Raw genomic sequence first — 21,378 nt, 5'->3', positions numbered from 1 at the left:
GCAGCCTGCTGGGCCTGGCCTTGCGCTGGGCCTGGCGTGGCTGTTTGTGCGGCGCGCTTGGCTTGCTGGGCGATGGCCTGGCTTCGTGCTGGGCCTCGTCCGGCAGGCCTCGTCCGATGCTTATTCGTACGATGCGCTTCCGATTAAATTTTCCGATTCCGGAATTCATTTCCGATACGAACAATATTTAATATTTCCGATTCCGGAATTAATTTCCGTTTCGAACAAATATTTAATATTTCCGTTTCCGGAATTATTTTCCGATTCCGGTAATATTTCCGATTCTGACAATATTTCCGTTTCCGGCAATATTTCCGATTCTGGCAATATTTCCATTTCCGATAATATTTTCCGATACGTACCATGTTTCCGTTTCCGGCAACATCTACGACTTGGATAATATTTATATTTCCGATACGATCCATATTTCCGTTTCCGGCAATATCATCGTTTCCGGAGTATTCATTTCTTGCCTGTGACGATCTTAGCTCCCACTGAAACCAAGATCCGTCGGTTCCGAATATTCATAGATGGAGTATTTAATGCCATTAAATACTTGATCCGTTTACGTACTATTTGTGTGACCCTACGGGTTCAGTCAAGAGTAAGCTGTGGATTAATATCATTAATTCCACTTGAACTGAAGCGGCCTCTAGCTAGGCATTCAGCTCACTTGATCTCACTGAATTATTAACTTGTTAATTAATACTGAACCGCATTTATTAGACTTAACATAGAATGCATACTTGGACCAAGGGCATTATTTCCTTCAGGACATTGTCGAATAGATCCATTGGAGCACTGTGGCGTCAAGGGTCGACCAAAACTCGATCTCGCCATCGGTCTGCGGAGCTGGCTTCTCCTTACTAGAAGGTGGAGGGATGACATGGTGAAGGACCCTATGCGAACGTGCATACATCTTGAACAGCTCTGCCCATGTCCCGTACTGCGCATTCTCCATCTCAAGGATGATGGAGACATGGTTTCAGATGTTTGAAACCGAGAGGGCAGGGTGGAAAAGAGAGCCGATGGAGGTAGACTTGCCATCAGCAGAAATGGCGACTAGAAGAAAGATGAAACTGACAGAGGTAGAGGAGCAGCTAGGGCACATCGGAAGGAGAGGAGAGGAGAGAAACCCTAGCTATCTGATACCATGAAAGAATTATATTCCGTGCATTATATTTCCTTGAGGTTTGGTATTTATACAAACTAGAAATTAGGTTAAACTAGGCTAGTCGATATACATAGAAATATTCACACAATAACTAGATTATTTACATAATCTAACAATTTCAAAAAAAAAAAAAAAAAGAGGAATAGTTAACCAAGGATGGATTATATTTTCTGCCTCTTGTTCCATTTCAAATGAAATACACTGTTTCAAATTACAACACCTACAATACAAGTACAATGCTCCTTACAGTACATGATTCTTGTGGTTCTTTCTTAATCATACAGATTGAGAGCTACTCTTCCAACTCTTCCCTTCCTAAATACAAGTACAACACAATTACAAAGCTAACATTCACTAATCTGCCCAAACAAAGCGGAAGATATTTTTACTAGCAACTGCATTGACATCACCCTCGCTTTTCTTCATCAGCAACTTCTCCTGAGCAGGAGTATCCTCATTCTTCCAGAACAGAAAAAAGTATGTTATCCATCAGAAAGCGTATTGCATTAATCACTAATCATTTATTTAAGTAATGCATGTATCAGTACATCATGATCTCGCAATTTAGACAATACTTCAGCATTATGTAATAATGCCTTTTAACTACTTATAACTTATGGACAATTGAACACATCATGCACAACATAATTGAATATGAATCACAGCCAGCAGAAACCATAAAAGAAATGTACTCACAAGAGCAGCATATGCATCATGCATGGGCAAGAGAATAGAGAGTTGGATAACATTCCAAGACAGCAATGGGAGAAAGAATGAGAAATTGTTAAGGCATATGCATCAAGTGTTTGTGCAAGGGTGATCATAATATCTGGAGTAAGGCATAAGGCAGACAGATGGTCGAGCAAGAGAACTTGAAGAACCAACAAATAATCAAGCATTACTTAAGTTCCACTTAGTTCCACTTAAGGAACCATGAAGAGTTCCAATACATGAACACACGGTTGGAGCTGTTGCAAAGGAGCTTCAAGAAAAAGAAACTGAAGACTAAAGATAGAGTTATTTTTAGAATTTGTGTAAGTGTTTGAAAAGAGAGACTTAAGGGAACTTTGTAGAATCTGATCTTTAATGAGCTAAGAAACTTGGGAGCATTTAAAATTAATGGATTTAATTTCTCATTATTTATTTGTTTGTCCTTAAATGTTTTAATTGAAAAACAATGAGTTTTAATTTGATTGTGATGTTATTGGAATTCTGTTATAAAAATCTGATTCAAACTATTCTTGAATTTCTCTCTAGTTGCGTTTAACAAAGCTGAAGTTCTTGAAGGTTGCGTTTTAACAAAGCAGAAATTCTTAGAGATGGCGTTTAATGAAGCAGAAACTCATCTTGTAACCACGATTTTACTTGGCGTTTTTATCAAGCAATCAGTTGAGAGATTTTAGAGGGACTTGGTCACCACTCCACAACTCTCTCCCAATGAACTAGTCAGCTGGTTCATGCCTTGAGCTTAGGGATCGTGGCAAAGAAAGTGGGAGAGGTTGCTTGGGGAAGGGGAGGATTTGTCTATAAATAGATCACTCGGTTTGCTGGAAAAATCACCTGACTTTATTGAGAAAAATATTTTAGTTTTTCAAAGCTTTCCTTTTTGCTCCTAAAGATCAGAGAGTTCTTGTCGAGTACTTATCTTTTCATACACTAGAGAATTTACATACTTGTAATCAATTATTCTTTTGTAAAGGTTGGGTATCAAGCTTGAGTTAAGTCGGTGAGCGGAGTGAAAAACTTCTAAGTTAAGTTGTGTGAGCGCGGTTGCTTGAGGAAGCTACTGTTAGGAACTCAAGATCAAAGGGGAACTCGAGTTGTTTGTAGTGTCTTAAATTGTAATAGAGTTGTTGCCATTTTTAGTGACAGAGTTATTAAGTAAATCCCTAGTGGGTCGAGGTTTTATTTTCAGGTAAGCACCGAAAAGTTTCCTCGCTAAAATTCTCTTGCACTTGCTTTTAAGTTCCTCTAGCTTTTGTTTTAAATTCTGCGAAAATTAGCAACAAGTTCCAACACTACAAATCACCCCCCCCCCCCTGTAATGTTCATCCGAGTAACACATGCCCTACAAGTTACAACGGCATAAAATCAAATCCAAAAAAAATAAGCAGCACATGGGACATAAGATGTTGTAATTATCTCTAAGAAAAAGAAAAAAAAACCACGAAATCACAATCAATAAACAAAATGTTGTAAGGCTTGAAGCCCATTAAATGACCTCAATGCATTGAAACAAACAAGTCGGTGCCTAAGCAACCACATATTCTCTTCAAAGTTTCCGTAACAGACATAAACTTTATTCTCTTTATCTTTTTCAGCTTTCACTTAGACAAACTAGAACAATTGCCAAACCAAAACTCTAATTCTCATTCACCATGAGGTATCACATAGGCAAAGTAATTTTAGTTGCAGCCCAATGAGAACAGCCTTTCTACTGCCATTACTTGACATGGCTTATTGCTAAATGAATTGTATAAGCCTTATATTGCATAAGTCTCGTGTGGTAGCAGTCTGCTGCTAATAACTAGTTGAAGGACGATTAAGCTAAACACATTAATGCTTCTTTACGGGAATGTATAAAAACTAAAGCTGAGGAATACTTACGCGGTTTTAATGCTATCAGCTCCGTTGCAAGTATTTGGATCACCTTCCACCACGTACATAATCTTCTTGATTCCAGTTCTCTGAAAGAACAGTTGATTTGACACACAATGAGTATATTTTGAAATAAAGTTACCATGTGATATTATGTGACTTAAGGTGATACATAGAACCAGCACAACAACAATTCTTGGACAGTACAAACGTAAAAAAATCATAAACCAATGACAGACAAAAGGGAAAGAGAAGATTCTTACTCACAAAAGAAGTACCACCATTTAGACTAGACCAAGGTATAAAACACCTCTGATAAAGAAAAGTTCCGACAGGTTGAATGCCTAATACCAACCAAAATTTGTCTCTCCGGTTTCCGGAAAAAATATTCAAGAAATGTTATATGACAAATTTAATGGAAGATATTAGAGGGAAAAAAAATTATACAGATGAGCCCACTGTCAAGGACGGGCCTTTTGACCGCCTGCGCGGCGCCTGAATCCCCGAAGCTTGAACCAGGCCAGCCTACCCCATATGGGCAACAAGCATCGAACACAACAATAGTAGAGGAAACAACACGTAATGATACTAACCTGCACCAAGATACATGCATCAGTAATGGCATACATGCTAATGGGAGTTGCCTCATATGGGTCACGCTGGGCCTTAGCATCGGGAAAATGTCAAGCTCTACCACCTAAGCCACAAACTCCCTCGTGTGGCGCTCCTAGGCTCGCCGCTCGTCGCTTCCCAGCGCACATGTCACCCATGCTGCTCTCGTACAACACAAGTGACATGCATCCACCGCGCTCGCCCAACGATCAGCAAGGATGCTAGCACAACAAATCCCACTCCTTAGTACCACAACATATCTCCTCTTTAGACACCTCGCTTGTTGCACCCATTTTTCCCTGATCGCTTAACATGCCCCCTTCAATAATAAGTTCTGCCATGTAGTAGTCACGACATACCCCTGGGTCCATCGGGGGCGCTCCTCCTCGAGCTCGTTCGCCTACTCCCACGGTTAGCGCACCACCCACGTTGATTTGATGCCCTTTATACTCGCGCCAGACCGAGTCGTGACGGGGGGCCACAATTCCCACTGGTGGTTTCTTGATGGTGTAGGAACCTTCTCCAATTGACGATGTTGAGACGGCTTTGATACCACATGTCACGAACGGGCCTATTGACCGCCCGCGCGGCGCCTGAATCCCCGAGGCTTGATCTAGACCAGCCTACCCCATATGCACAACAAGCATCAAACACAACAATAGTAGAGGAAACAACACGTAATAATACTAACCTGCACCAAGATACATGCATCCGTAAAGGCATACAAGCCGCTAATGGGAGTTGCCTCATATGGGACACGCTGAGCCTTAGCATCGGGAAAATGTCAACATGTGACACCACGCTGCCATCCTTATTCTACTCCTTTAGTATCTTCAGTTAAATTAATATTGTATCAATAGAGATCTTAAATTAACACAACATTTATGTTGCTCAAACACGGAATATGTCCAAAATTTTTGCAGACACAACAACTCAGTCACAGGAATGTCTTAGACTAATTCTCTAGACACGACTATCCAGTGTCGGATAAATCCCACGCCATATTATTTTAATAATATAAAAAAAACGAAAAGAAGAGGGCACTAAGTTAACCTAATTTTTCGGTTTCTTGTTTTACTTTTGTATTTTTTTTTATCCTGGTTACATCTGGCAAGACTAATTTATTCACCGATGATGCTTCATCTTCATCTTAGATACCAAAATTGAACTTTATTGTTCTCTTTTTCTCTTCTTCTTCATTTTCGAGTTTCGACACTTGATTTCAGATCTTTTTGCCGACATGGGTGTCAACATTTCCTCGGACACTTGTAGAGTGTCATGTCGTGCCGAAACCCTAGCAAAAAAACATCCAACGTACTACATTGAATACCTAATTTGGAAGAGAAATTTAAAGCAAAGTTGGTGTTAACGACAATTATGTCACATTATCGAAATAACTACCTTTCATAATTTTAATTGTAAATAACTACCTTTCAAGTTTCTGAATTATTGATATTTGAGTACTTCTACCAAATAGACAAATTCCGTCCAAAAGAGTATCAACTATGGACCACGTATGTATCCCCCCCCCCCCCTCTTGTAGATTTCCGTCTCTTTTTTGCTACAAGAACCTCTATCATTGCAATTTCTATCCTTCTTACACGTCTTCTGAGATGGAGGGAATAAAAAGGAAAAATGAATGCAACTAGTGAAGATAATTACTTAGGCAATTACATAAAACAAGGGTATAACGATTAATACTCTAATTTGGACGGAATCCGTCTATCAGTGGTTGTTATAGCCTAACACGTGCCACGAACAATTAGGAACAAACCCACAAATACAATATAGAACAAATAGCAAAAACAATAATAAAATACACATGTGTTTGTGAGGAAATTTAGATTTCCTCCCCTCAAATATTATCGTACTTTTAAGTTCCTGCAAAATAATGCAATAACCCCTCAATTGATGATTCCTCTGACCAATTTATTTTCCCTCTTATTTTCTAGGTAGGCCTAAACCCCCTTTTATAGGCTACACTGGAAACCTATTTCTATTAGAATTATACTTGCTTCCCAAGCCTAAACAATTTCTAAAGATTGTTACATACCAAAACATATCTAGTTTCCTAATTACAATTCTAATTAAACTAGGGAACAACATATAAACCAAACAAGACTTATATTTGACTCCAAGTCCGTTTCGGATTCTTGTCAACTTAACTAAGTTGTGTTTAATTCCTAACAGTGGCAATACCAAAACTAAGAAACATGAAAGGTAGTTATTGCCAATTAAAATATGAAAAGTATCTATTTCAATAACGTAACATAAGAAAGGTAGTTAAGACCAATATAGCCCAAGTTTAATATCATCTCTCAGATCCACGACACAAAATGTGCTAAATAAGAAGACTACTATCATGTTTCTCAAATAAATTTTATTTAAGCTATTGAAATTTTATTTATTTAAGCTATTGAAATAGTTCGCAGATAACCATTTTTTCCTAGGGCGCAAAAATTATTATAATTTCATATGAGCTCCGAATGACTTTGATCTCAAAGTTAAACTTGATTCATTCAACAGACTCTAACAGAAAAGAAAAATATACAAATTCCTCGTACTAGATAAAAAGGGATGAATAAGAAAACAGATATGATAACCATTTGACAGGATCATCCATAACGAGGTGCCCAAATTGTTACTCTGCTCCCTTTTGTTCATCCATAAGAAAAAAACTGAACAGACCCTAAAGCTGCGTATGGTATTCATCTTAGTGTAAGTAACAACAATTGAAAATGTCAGACCATCCATAGCATCAAAAATGCAACATGATTACATGCAAATTTGAGAATGGCCAATTTTCAGACCTTTGCAGTTTGCATATCCTGATCTAATAAGAGCACTATGGTTCTGAAAAAGGGAAAAGTTTCTGTGAGCTAAATGAACTCCGTGAATGGAAAATATTACCTCCGTCCCATATTAGTCTTTACACTTTCCATTTTCATCTATCCCAAATTAGTTTTGACACTTCTATTTTTGGAAAGATCCCACAATTATTTTAATATCTCTCTTCCCCTACCAAAAGTTAAGGTCTCACACTCTTTCACATTCAACTAAAAAAAGTACTCCATTATCTTCTATCACGTATATTTTTCAATAAAATAATACCTCACTATCTCCTCTCACGTCTATTTTCTGATAAAATAATATTTGATAACCCAACAACTAATCTCCTAAAACTTTGTGCCTTGTTAAGTGTCCAAACTAATCTGGAACGGAGAGAGTACAAAAACAAAATACAAAGTTGTCATAATGACAAACTGTCACAGAAACATGAGAACCATAAAGGGTTCTTTAGGCAAAATACCTGAAGTCTCAGCTTCTGTGTCTTGTAGCGGTTGTTTCTTATCGAGTGATGTAGATCTTCAACATCTTTCCTCTCAACAATGAAATCAAGAACATAGTCATTGGAAAGTTGCTTATGACGTGCAATCCAGATTGCATCTCCTACTGGTAAACGTTTGACCTGCAGGCAATATCAGGAAAGCCAATCAAGTCTCTGGAGCTTGCAAAGATTACTTGGTACATCATACATGATCATTTACCAGAATATCTCTACAGTCAATTGGTGTAGGTGCCATAAACTTTAAAAGACATGACCTACTAAAGTGGATGTTATCCAAATGCATTTCAACTAATAGTGATAACAACTCACAAGGATTTTTTTGTTGACAAGAAGATATTATATATTATAAGCTGTTAAAATGAATACAGAGAAAGAGGACAAGCTGTCCTCTAAAGAGAAAACAAAATTACAGATAATGCCAGTTTTTCAGAATTTCCCCAATCGAATGGCTCTTACATGCCCCAACCGCTGAAACCCATTAAGACGCTAGATAAGTCACTTTGTTCCACACCAAATCAGATGATGGAAATCTTGAAAAAGAACACAGTACTTCTGCTCCAACCAAATATAACAAAATATTGCCATAATAGCATTGCGCCACAACTTCTTCTGTTTGTTCTTACCAACCCCACGAAACAAATTTGCAACCACCATCAAAGGAGGAAACAATGACTCTAGATGCAAGCGAAACTCTCCTCTCAATGGTAATTTGCCACTTGACAATGAAGTGAGACATGTGAACAAGACTCCCTAGATTCTCAGCACCGAAAACAACTATCAGGTGAAAGAACTATCCCCAGCCTATGCCTTGGAAGAATGTCAATAGAGTTAATTCTACCCCAAAGCCAACATCCAAACAAAAGCTCTCACCTTAAAAGGGACTTTAGTTCTCCAAATCAAATTTGCCACTAGGAAAACTGGAAACATAGAGACCCCGTCAAACATTAAAAAGTCCCGAAGAGTCCCTAGTCCATACCCTGGAATCCTTAACTGCAATCATTTGAAGGTAGAGAACCTAAATCAGAGAAGGAAGCTCTTCTAACTCCCTCTCAAAAAGCATTATCGCGATAGAAACCAAACACAGGCAGAGAAGAAAATTGGAATAACCAAGGAAATCTAAAACAAAAAGGTAGGTCTCCTCTTCATACATCTTCCAGAAATTGAATGCAAAAAACATCCCCTATCTTAAACCTCATTAAAGGGGAGAATAAAGTGTACACTTGTGAAATAACGTGTAGCTCTTGTAGCTGCATCCCATCCATTTTGCTGCAGTCCGTATTTACTCTTTATCACTCGGTGCCAAATGGAATCAAACTCATTTGGAAAGAGCTACAACACATTCCCCACAAGTTCAGTATTTTTATCCACCACCTTTCCAAAGCCTAAACCTCCTTCAGCCTTCAGACAATATAACATCAATTATCAAATCCCAACTCACAAGATGATCTTTCTCACACCACTAGACCCAAACCAAAAAAGTTCAACATCATCTTGTCAATCCTACTTGGAACACTCACCAGTATTTTGAATAAGGGAAGATAGTAAAGAGGCATACTAGATATAAGGACCGTATTCAAGCATACTGACACAAGCTTCAGCTGGCACTAGTGGCATAAACTTTTTACTTCTTTCTTAATTTTAAACATTCTACACTTCTATATTCTTATCACCCATTCACCCTGTCAAGTTTCATTTTCCTCTACTATGATAACGGTAACGACCAACAAAACATAGAAATGCAATAATTACTTTAATTCTTTCCATCATTTGAAGTACTACTTTTACAGAGAGAGAGAGAGAGAGAGAGAGAGAGAGAGAGAGAGAGAGAGAGAGAGAGAGAGAGAGAGATATGCTGATAACTTCTGTTGGTTCTCGCTTAAATATAGATAATGACTGGACATCCTGCAGGATATCACTTTGCTAACACCTAAAAGACTGAGAGTGTCGCAGGTAGGTTTTTGCAAATGAAACCCCGAAATATCCTCATCTTTTATTACTATTTAGAATGGTTAATGGTGATTTGTGATCATCATCAAACAATAACAATGACCAAGTATAGTAAGCGGGTGAAATCTAGGAACATATGAAATGGGAAGTAAAGAATAAGATTTGGGAAAGGTGGAAATAAGACAGGTTTATAAAGGAGAATCAAACAGTTACCTCTACTTCAATTTTAAATCTTTGACAAATCTCTTTTATGAGCTCTTTTGTCGAAGTCGGCTTTCTCCTGATTCCAAAAAAAATTAAATTATGAAATGCCAAAAACAATATACTTCAATTAAATATACAATCAATAAACTAGGAGAATACAAAATAGAATCGAGGCTAGAGTATACATGCATGTCCGACGCAAAATAAACAAGAATAAGCCACATATGGCCCAACAATTCATTGTAGAACGGTAGGATTATGTCACATTGAAAAGCCCCCTCAAAAAAAATTGTCACATTGAAAGGCATCCTACATGGAGTTGAAATAAGTGAGCAATAGAACATAAGCCAATGATAAGTCAACTGTGAGGACATAACATACGAGAAAAGGAAAAGAGGAGAGAAAACCGCCACAAGATCAAATGGAACAAAGTGAAGACTGCACAGGAAAAGTGACAATTTATATATAAAAAAAAATCTTATCCCACAAGGAAAGAGTAACCACCTGACAAAGCCTTCTCGATCATCCACTATCAAGACGACTTTATATTCATCTTCAAGGTTCTGCAAATCTTCAAGAGGTGGTATTCTAAGAACATCCTGACTGGTATTGCAAAAAGATTGACTTGCCTCTTTTAAATGATAATCCTGAAGCATTCTCCAACAGAAAAGTTGAAGAGTTATGAAAGATGTTAGATATCAACCTCAGTTACATGTTGCCATTTGTTTTATGCACCATCCAAAGGAAGCTACAATACTATGAAGAAAAACAAGAAATGAGATAAGGGAGGACCGAAAAAAAGATACTTCAAATGAGTCACCCCCAATGTATAAAAAGGCTTTAGGCGCACCAAGGCGATTTGGAGCTCCCAGCGCTTCGGTGCGCCTCATTGAAGTGAGGCACCCTAATAAAAAGTAAAAAGAATTGTGAAAAAAAGGTGTGCGTCTCGTAGGGTGTGCCTCGGTGCTCCTTCTTGCGCCTCAGGTGCGCCTCATCAAAATCACCTCGCCGACCATAAAAGGCGATGGCTCCAAACGCCCGAGCCGCGACTTTTTATACACTGGTCACCCCGTCAAAAACAACAAACTGTGACCCACAAATATGCAAAATAATTAATTAGATCATAGTATCTCCTTTTGAGTCAGAATATAGTGCAGAGCTACAACATGAGACAGTTCACTAAAGAGTGTGGTTCTGTACACCAATCTAAAATAGGGGTGCAATATATTGTGGGACAGTTCACTAAAGAAAGTATTCAATCTACTATGGGACAAGGGGTAATATTTGGTTTTCCAAATCGTTTTAGTCATCTATTGTTTCCAAGTTGTTTGGAGCCAAGTATAAGCAATCTTTCGTAATAATTGATGATGCCATGTTATACAACTGATTAGTGAGAAAATACATCCCCTCTTTACCTTATTATTCTTGCAACCTGTAAGTCAAACTAATTCCCCTCATATTTCTCATCCCTTGTCTACATCAAGTAATTAAAGTGAATATATATCATAAGACACCCGTAAAGCCCCATAGATGCATTTAAACCATGTTTAGGGTAATGATACAGTGGTATCATAACATTTACCGACGGTGATCTAATACCCAAGTGATTACCATGATCACAAGACTTGCCAGGTTAAGAAACTATAACCAACATATTATACAACAATGCCTACAACAATGCCTACAACCTTAACCATACATTAGATCATGGTCACATGTGCAAGATGCTCACTATACACCAAAAGAACACAAATGTTTATGTAAAAGAACATGACATTATGAATATAAGCATGTTCTTTATGGCAATAGTTAAAAATAAAAGTAACATATCCCAAGTCCTTTCATCAATGTCATGTTCTTTTACATATGCACCTGTTTTCTTTTGATGCATAGTGTCATAGTGCACATGTGACCAGAATCCTATATTCAATTGGGCATTGACTTTCACACTTTCTATTTAGATTTAAACTCTAGTGGAGAAGGTTATGTTTCTCCAGTTGTTCATTATTCTTCATGTACTCGTGTTAGATCATCAACACTTGGACGTGCGTATGACATTAAGACACTTCATCTTGAACCAAATTATGCAACGTTTTTCATAAAATGGTCTTGTGCTTGGATACATAGTTACACACCAACATGTATTTCAACGGCGGAATTTAACTATGAGACATATGGGTTGCAATGAACTTGAAAATAGATACGATATTGTACCAATTAAATTTTGTACTTTGGTAATACTGCGATCATGCAATGCATTCATTGAGTAGATCTTGACTATTAATTATTAATCAAAATAATCATGTTAGGAGTTCCTTGTGGTAACCTAGAGTAGTGGTAGTCACCCTACAGAAGGGGGATAATTATCTTTTAAGAGCAACTTTTTAATGATTTATGAATTATATGAAACTTTCTGTTTCTACTTACATCTTTATGAGCATTCTGTTATGGAAAACTCTTAATTTTTGTTTCTGAGATTAGTGATTGAAACCTTGTTCTCATCAAACTTTTTCATTGTATAATAGAATGCATTAATTGAAAAAAAAAAAATAGATGTTCAAAAAGAAAAATAAGGAAGATCGAAAGTTGATTACATTACCAAATAGAGCATACAATTCCCCTCCCCTTATCTAAATTGTTCAGTGTTGAGTCATGTTTTATCCTTATTTCCTAGTTATTAATTTTATTGTCCCCAAAAGGAGTAAGCACTCTGAAAGTGGAAATTTTCAGAAAAGTGATGGTTTTGGTGAAGATTATGCATAGGAGTCAGTACAAAAAAAAATATTCTAGTGATTTAAATGAGAAATTTTGAATCTTCTGAGTGGAAATGAAAATTGCTCATAAAGTTACCCTGTCTAGATACTCAACAGGAATATCATCCTTCATGCGCTTCTTTTTGTTCATATATGAAGATTCAGGTGAACCAACAGCAACAAATTCCATAATTTCTATATCTGGCTTGTCTGATTCAGAAGTTTCTTCCCTGCCGCCAGCATCAGGAGTAGAATCAAGAATACCAGATCTGGATAAACAATCTAGCGCTAAATCACGACCTTTATCAGATAGCATATATCTGTACAACAAATATAAAAAATATCAGCATGTACAATATAGCTACCAGTACCTAGTATACAAGAAAAGAAAAAAAGAACATAGTGATTTTGCATATGTTATCAATTAGGTTCTGATTCCACGTAGATGCATATATGAACAATGCAAGTAAACATGTTAATCCTTACTAAGATGGTTATATCAAGCAAGGAATGGGCGTTTGATTGCTTAACTAATTGGTTTCATTGCTTAACTAATTTGTTTCAGTGCTTAACTAATTAGTTCCATTATTTAACTAATTGGTCCTGGTTCTTAACTAATTAGTTTCGGTGCTTAACTAATTGGTTCCATTGTTTAACTAATTGGTTTCATTGTTTAACTAATTGGTTTCATTGCTTAACTTATATGACAATAAGGCAGTCTTTTATGTAAGATTGTCTTATATAAAAGTTTGTATTACTTTTGTAAGGATCGAGCATTTACAGAGCTAACCCCCGTCTTACCCCGTCAATATATTGTACCAAAGACTTTAAGAGCAACACATCACCTTGACACTATAGCTCATACATTAATCTCTAATAACAACTCAACTATCCCCCATCCTGTTAGTCAAGGTAATCTAGCTTTGCTCCTCGACAAAACATAACCACCACATCTTGAAATCCTTCTTTGCAAGTTGCTACACTTGTTAACAACGCTTAGATAACCGTTGGTGGACATTAACCTCAAAGGCTTAAAATGACAACTCTAGCACAACTCATGGCATTCCTCAATTAGATGAACTAAGGTCTTCGAAGTTCTCCAATAGAAACAACTGAAAAACTGGGACAAAAGATATACCTGAGGAATACAACATCACAACTCTATTAGCAACCTTGAATCAATAGACTCTCATCCTTGAAGAAAATTGAGACACGGACATAACTTGAACTATAAAGAGCAAGCATGCTTTATACTAGAAAAAACAACACATAGATCATTGACATCAAATTCTTGACAAGCAGAAGAATCAAGACAATTCCATCAATCCATGTGATGTCACAGAGTATAGCAAAAAGTCTAGAAACAATAAAACGTAAAAGACGCAGCAAAAGGCAGTGTGGTTTCGTTGGCACTTAGACTACTGACAATGATGACTTATTTCAAAAACAACAGCATACATATACAACCAGCATATTTTCTTGGCTATAGTTGTCATGTAGAATTGAGTAAGACTCTAAAGGAAACTTTGTAAAACCATAATTGCATATAAAAGAGCAGCATAGTCTAGTAGTTTACACATATGGATGAATGCAAGGAAGAAAAGATGAAAGACATACTTTGCAGGACACCTTGTCTTAGAAACAAGATTATTGTCAATCAATGTCTTCATTGAACTCCATCTGCTATAAAGATTTTTGGGGGGACCTCCAAATTGCCTTGGTTTACCTGTTCTCTTTTCTGGCCTAAGTACAAAACAAATGAACCATAAGACCAAATATCTTGCCTTCAAATCTATTTCAAACACAAATTCAACAGATTCTGGAGACAAATGAGTTAAACGTCATTCAGAAATGCATTATGTGTAAGCAAAGCATAACAAACTGAGTATCAATAGTTTACAAGACAGCGATATCACAGAAACATGGTGATCATGATCATACGCTATAGACACTTGTGAGAGACCACTTGCTTCAGCTGCATCAATCAGCTCTTGCTTACGCATAAATTCAGTTCCATCAGCAGCCGCCCTAATGATAAAAACACGGGAAATATGTCTTGTCAGCAATGAATTATTATGGATTCCATTTTCCTTCTTATTGTGTAAATGAAAACAAGACAAAACTTAAGAAGAAAATGAAATTTCCTTTACAATAATATTGTAAAGATAGTTGCAAACTTGCATGGCCTGCAAAACTTGACAAATCAATCATTTCGAACTGATAGTTTCCAATAGCAGCCTAAAACTGCAATGTATAAAACTTTGTCAATACCTATGTAAGGAAATCAACAACGCATAAGCAGCAGAACCTTTCTTCGGCAGATAAGCTTTGGAGCCTCTAGCCTTTACCTAGACCAAATATAGCCAGAAACTTATGAATATAGTTTACTCCATCTTTCGGCTCCTAAATAAAAAGTTACCGTAGATACACAATACCTCTTTTTGACAAATCATCATCTTGACTCAAGCACCAGAATTGATATTGAAAAACTCTCGCATCTCAGTCATAAATCATTTCCCAATAACTCCAACCAAAGTTTTTACCAACTGAACACACAATAACACAACTATTAAGAAGGATTACATGTTTAGATCAATAACCATCAAAGTATGACCACAATTCATGGCCTTTTTATTATAATCTAACCACAAAAAGAAAGTGGAAAAACACTAAGGTTCCGTTCTATTCGACTTATTTTGTCTGAACTTATAGTATCTGAACTTATCTGAAATTTAATGAACTTATCTGGACTTATTTTATCTGAAATAAACTTATTTTGTCTGGAATAAACTTATTTTGTCTGTAATAAACTTAGTTGTGTGTGAAAATGTCCGGAAAAAACTTAAAATTTCTGAACTTATTTTATCTGAAATAAGTCAAAATAAGTCGAACAGATTAGAGCCTAAGAAAATGGAATTGGATAAGGATTTATTATTTATTTTTATTATTTATCATTTATTACTTATTATTTATTATTTATTATTTATTATTGGATTTATTATTTATTTATTTTATTTTTTATTTTTTATTTATATTTATATATTATTTATTATTTATTATCTATTATCTATTATTTATTATTTTATTATTTATAATTTATTATTTATTATTCAGTTCATTTCATTTCATTTCAGTTCCACTTTAGCTCTAAAGAACAGGGTCTAAGTCTAAAAAAGTAAGAAGTAATCGCAATATTCAATCATTTACCAAGGATTAATAAATCAAGAAAAAAATATACTTCGTACTTCTTATTTAATTTTTCCTCAAAGAAAACAGAAACAAAAATCTTAAAAGACCCAATTTTAAATTCCTAAGGCTCAATTCTTACTCATTAATCCAAAGCTTTCACAATCTTCTCCAAATTACATATAAAAAGAGAAGCACCCCATAAACCTCATAAGCTCAAATTAAGCTTTAATCTAAATCCTAAAACAGATCATTAAAAAGCTAAGGATCTTTTCTTTTTTTGGGTAAATATTTAGATTCTATTAACCAAATGAAATGAGTATAAGTCTAAACAACCAAACAAATATAAACACAGCTAGAAATGACAACCCTTCTAGGAAGGGCTAAGGCCCTAAAAGGTCTTTTCTGCTCAATTTTCTTTGAATTATTTCAGACAAATAAGTTCATACAAGATCAAATAAGATCAATTTAGAAAAGAGTAAGTTTGGATAATACTTGTATGAGTTTAGATAAGATAAGTTCACAAAATAAGTCAAACAAAACAGACCCTAACACTAAAATTAGAACGACATTATCACTTCCTTCAATATTCGAAACATATTACTCCCTATATACTCCCTCCTTAATCTATATGCCAAAACCGAATTGATAATCTATTAAGATACGAAGGGAGTACAGATAAATGAAGCATCTTGGCACAACTAATAGACTATGCACATGTAGATGATGCCTAAGAATCAATGCCCACAAAATTACTAAAACACTATCTAAATTCTAGATCAAACATGTAGAAGGGACTTTACGATAGTGAAAATCAATTTAACTCAAGGAAAAATTTCAACAAAAATAAATTGGAAATTTCCAGGTCTTTAACCCACAATATTTACTTTTTTTTCATTCATTCATTCTAGTTTACTTTATCCAGTTCTTTCCTTAACCCCCACACAACCACATTTTTTACTACATTGATCTTACTTGATCTACTTTTTTCTTCGCTCACAACTACGGCGAACAATAATAGAATTATTTCCTTCCGACATCACTGAGAACTCCAAACCCACTAAATTCAAGGAGAACATAACAGAATAAACATCACCCACCTTAAATTATACCCTAACTTGAAACCATTCATAAAACCAAACCCTCTCAGCCTCACCACCTCCAAAATTCACATAAACTAAAATAATTCATACAATTAAACATCACTCACCTCCAAAATTCATCCTTTCTAAAACCAAATGAAATTAAATAACACCCTAACTAAAAGCACTCATCAAATAAAGCTTCAAATTTGCAAAATCCAGTTATTATAACAATGAAAGATAAAGGATTGAGATTAAGAAAAGCAACAATGACTCACTTGATTTCTTTGAATTCCTTGAGCGTATTAATGGTAGTCTTGTGCTTACAAATTACAATGCTCTCTGTCAATTCTCCATTTACCCATTTAGCTGGCCCCACACTAACCCCATACGAATTACCTTTTTATTTTGACAGGAAAAGTGAATAGTGAGAAAAGTGAAAATCAATACTCCCTCCGTATTTATTCAAGAGATATATTTGGTCGGGCACGGGTATTAAGAAAAAAAATTGAATGAAATCTAATCTAATCTAATCTAATCTAATCTAATATACATATATAAAGGAGGCACTTTTGCTGAGATATTAGAGCGCCACGTAGGATTAGTAATGCTCTCGGCCAATTAAAAAGAAGATTTCTTATTTATTTTTGAATTAAAAAATTCAAGTGCCACGTATATAATTAAGTAGATGCCACGTGGATATATATCTAAGTTTTAATTATTATTTTTTTTAAAAACGTTAAACATATTTGATAAACGTAGATAAACGTCTGATGGGAAGAGTCCAAAAAACAAAAAGTCCTAATAATCCTACTCAATCTAAGTTTTAATTAAAAAAAAAAAAAAAAAACTTAGTATTAGATAAATGTAGATAAACGTTTGATGGGAAGAGTTCAAAAAACAAAAATTCCTAATAATCCTACTCAATATATATCTAAGTTTTAATAATTAAAAAAAAAAAAAAAAAACCTTAGATATAACCTAAACGTTTAAGATAAACGTAGATAAACGTATACTAATACACTACAATTCTTTAAGATATAAATTGGAAGTTCTAATCATATTCAAATTTATAATTGATGAAATCCTATAAATTGGTCGTATTGTTCAATTCATAACTCATACACAATCACATCTTTCACTTTTAAGTTTGGTTATCAATGGCTACTTCTTTGATCCATGATTTAAATTCCAGTAGGAACGACTGGAAAATTAAAGTTCGTGTTTCGCGCTTGATTGATGTGGTGAACTTCTGCAAACAAAATAGTTTAATTAGTTTGGACATGGTCCTCATCGACGAAGAGGTATATAATTCTTCTAATATTTACTTTATGATTTTACAACGCACTTTTTAAATTAACTGTTATAATTTAACTGCAGGGTGATTATGTGCATGCCTCTATTAAATCCAATTTTGTCCATCACTAGCTTCTGTCCAAAATTATGAGGGAAAAATCTATACAATCAGATATTTTTCGGTCCAACCTAATAAGGAACAATACCGTATTGTTGGCGACAACAAGATAATGATACAATTTTTTCAAAATACTGTTGTTAGGGCCGTTGCCAATGCATCGATTTGATTGTGTACAATTACAGTACACTTGAATAAGTTTGTTAAAAACTACTCACTTCCTGGTATGTATGATTTTGTTATTTATTCCGTACTAAAGTTTATTTGAGTTATTGTCAAATAATTTTGCCAAATACTTTGTCTTTTTTTCCTTTGTTGTTTTTTTTCTCTTTTTAGATGTCGTTGGTATGGTTGTGAATGAAGTTGGAGATTCTATCGAAATAGAAGACCAATGGTACATATTTTTTCCTTCTTCTGTAGAGTTAATTAAATATATTATTTATGATGTTATTATTTATTTAGTTTTCTTATCTAAATTATTGCAGGGGACAACATTGACATTGAGATTGAGAGGTCTAGCTGAAACTGATGGGAAATCGGAGGTGAGATTTGATCTGGTTGTGATTGGGGAAGATGATTGAAGAGATAGAGACGACTACATTTTGATTGTGGAGAAATAGATCGGAAGTTGCTGAAGTCTTTATCACACTTAAAAAAATAACAAGTACTTTAGTTTAGTCTAGACTAGACTTTTGCTCAATTATTTAGTTGTCGTAATAGGTTCACTTTTGCTCAGTTATTATGCACCATTTCATTTAACCCATTAATCCAATTATGGACAAATTTATTTTAATTTAATCTATTGCCACTAAACCAAACATAGGAAATAAATTAAGTTAAAATGAATTTAGATCTACTTAATGCATGTGTGTCATTTTTATCTTCCAAATGAACTTAATTATTATTATTGTTAATAGTTACTGATCCCACTACAAGAAATTGTACTATTAACGACGGGAAATCCCGTCGCGAAAGGCCAATAATCGTTGATTAACGACGGGATTTTCTGTCGCGAACCCGTCATAAAAGGGGGCCGTCGTTAATAGAAATCCTGTCGTAAATCCGTCGTAAACCCGTCGTAAAAGACATTTGCGACGGTTATTCCCGTCATTGTTTGCTTGTTAGCCCCGTCGCAAAAGGCTTTTGCGACGGGATTTTTGACCCGTCGTAATTAGATTGTCGTTAAAGATGATTGTCTTCCAAAAAAATAATACCATCCATTCACCGTAACAAAACCTAATAACATAAATACAAAATCGTTACTAAAAAAGAACAAATAAAACGAAACCCGTGCATCGCACGGGCTTCAAAACTAGTATACATATATAAAGGAGGCATATTTGCTGAAATATTAGAGCGCCACCTAGGATTACTATTGGTTTCGGCCAATGAAAAATAAGATTTCTAATTTATTTTTGAATTAAAAAATCATGTGCCATGTAGATAATTATTAGGTGCCACGTAGATATTTTAATTAATTAATTATTCATATATACAACTCCATACAAAAACAAACACTCTAATAATTAAAAAATAAATCTAAACTAAAATTTATCCAAAATAAAAACACTAAAAAATAAAATTCATACAAAATTAAACACTAATCTAAAAAGCGCCACCTAGGATTACTAATGGTTTCGGCCAATGAAAAATAAGATTTCTAATTTATTTTTGAATTAAAAAAATCGAGTGCCACGTACATAATTAATTAGGTGCCACGTAGATATTTTAATTAATTAGTTAATTACTAATATATACAATTCTATCCAAAATCAAACACTCTAATAATTAAAAAATAAATCTAAAATAAAATTCATCCAAAATCGTTTCGGCCAATGAATAATAAGACTTCAAAATTATTTTTGAATTAAAAAGTCGAATGACACGTAGATAAATATTTAGGTGTCACGTAGATATTTTTATTAATTAATTTATTATATACAATTTTGTCCAAAATCAAACACTATTATAATTAAAAAATAAATCTAAAATAAAATTCAATCCAAAATAAAAAAAAAAACCAATCTAATCTAATATATAAAATATAACAGTTGATATATATAGGAGTTTTATTTTAACGTAACAATTTAATAGAAACCGTGCATCGCACGGGCTAAAATCTAGTAAATTAATAAAACAAGTGGGGTTGAATAGATATTTTAATAAGAAAAACAAGTGGGGACCATGTCATTTTAGGGAGTGGGGGATGGGGTGTAGATATATTATTTAATTAGATGGTGGGGTTGATAAGTTACTAAAAATAGCAAGTGTATTTATTTAAGGGATACACTTGCCTTTTCCGGCCGTATTTATTTAAACTTCCTCCCCAATTGGTGATTTATTGCAAAACTTAAACCCCAATAATGGGCTTAACTCTGTTCTTTGCACTATTCTTAAGTACTCCCTCTGTATTTATTTAAGGGATACACTTGCCTTTTCCGGCCGTATTTATTTAAGAGATACACTTGCCATTTTTAGTAACTTATCAACCCCACCATCTAATTAAATAATATATCTACACCCCACCCCCACCCCCCACTCCCTAAAATGACAAGTAAAAATCAATATCTGATATGTATTTTAAGTAGGGGTGACAATCAGGTCGGGTCGACCTGTTATATAAACGGGTCAGGAACCCCTGACCTGAACCTGATCTGTTTAATTAATCAGGTTGAAAATCTCAACCCTGACCTGATCTGCTCATAAACGGGTCAACCTGAACCCAACTCGTTTAACCTGACTTTATCTATTTATCATTTTTCATCTCTTTCAAAATTATCAACTTGTTTCCCCTCTTTGTTGATACGGAGTAATCAAATTGTTTAAACCCTATTTTGGACTAAATTAGTCGCAACAATAGCCCAACAGTAGAACAAAACCACATTAACAAACTAGGAAAACTGTAACAAATAATCAAATCAAAGTACTATTTCCAACAACAAATTTCGATCAAATCACAATAGTATTGTAGTACAACAATTTATAATAGTGGAACATTTGAACTCCTATTTTGAATATTAGTATCCGCCTTCAAATCTTCGATGATGCACTCTTTGAAG

At 34.9% G+C, this 21,378-nt stretch overlaps 1 protein-coding gene across 7 annotated transcripts; it reads right to left on the bottom strand.

The window, feature by feature from the left end:
- Nucleotides 1-1,320: 1,320 nt before the first annotated feature.
- LOC110777698 (crossover junction endonuclease MUS81) lies at nucleotides 1,321-17,339 on the bottom strand. Of its 7 annotated transcripts, XR_008921741.1 has the most exons (13): nucleotides 17,184-17,339; nucleotides 15,073-15,183; nucleotides 14,909-14,985; nucleotides 14,579-14,665; nucleotides 14,255-14,380; nucleotides 12,735-12,957; nucleotides 10,389-10,531; nucleotides 9,894-9,960; nucleotides 7,695-7,853; nucleotides 5,076-5,215; nucleotides 4,036-5,007; nucleotides 3,782-3,861; nucleotides 1,321-1,633 (listed from the first exon to the last, which is right to left on the bottom strand). XR_008921741.1 is itself a non-coding variant. In XM_021982288.2 (11 exons), the coding sequence occupies exons 2-11, from the start codon at nucleotides 15,091-15,093 to the stop codon at nucleotides 1,600-1,602; spliced, it is 1,017 nt and encodes a 338-aa protein (XP_021837980.2). In that variant the 5' UTR covers nucleotides 15,094-15,183; nucleotides 17,184-17,338; the 3' UTR covers nucleotides 1,321-1,599. The 7 variants fall into 7 exon arrangements, 4 of the variants coding, with proteins under 4 accessions (XP_021837980.2, XP_056685224.1, XP_056685238.1 ...); XR_008921733.1 differs by having other exon boundaries at nucleotides 4,036-5,215; XR_008921740.1 differs by having other exon boundaries at nucleotides 4,040-5,215.
- Between the last annotated feature and the right edge of the window lie 4,039 nt (nucleotides 17,340-21,378).

The sequence above is a fragment of the Spinacia oleracea genome, chromosome 1 (assembly GCF_020520425.1).
Source record: "Spinacia oleracea cultivar Varoflay chromosome 1, BTI_SOV_V1, whole genome shotgun sequence".
Taxonomy (NCBI): Eukaryota; Viridiplantae; Streptophyta; class Magnoliopsida; order Caryophyllales; family Amaranthaceae; genus Spinacia; species Spinacia oleracea.
Note: the sequence above shows the minus strand (reverse complement) of the source record. Positions and strands in the feature narration are given on the sequence as shown.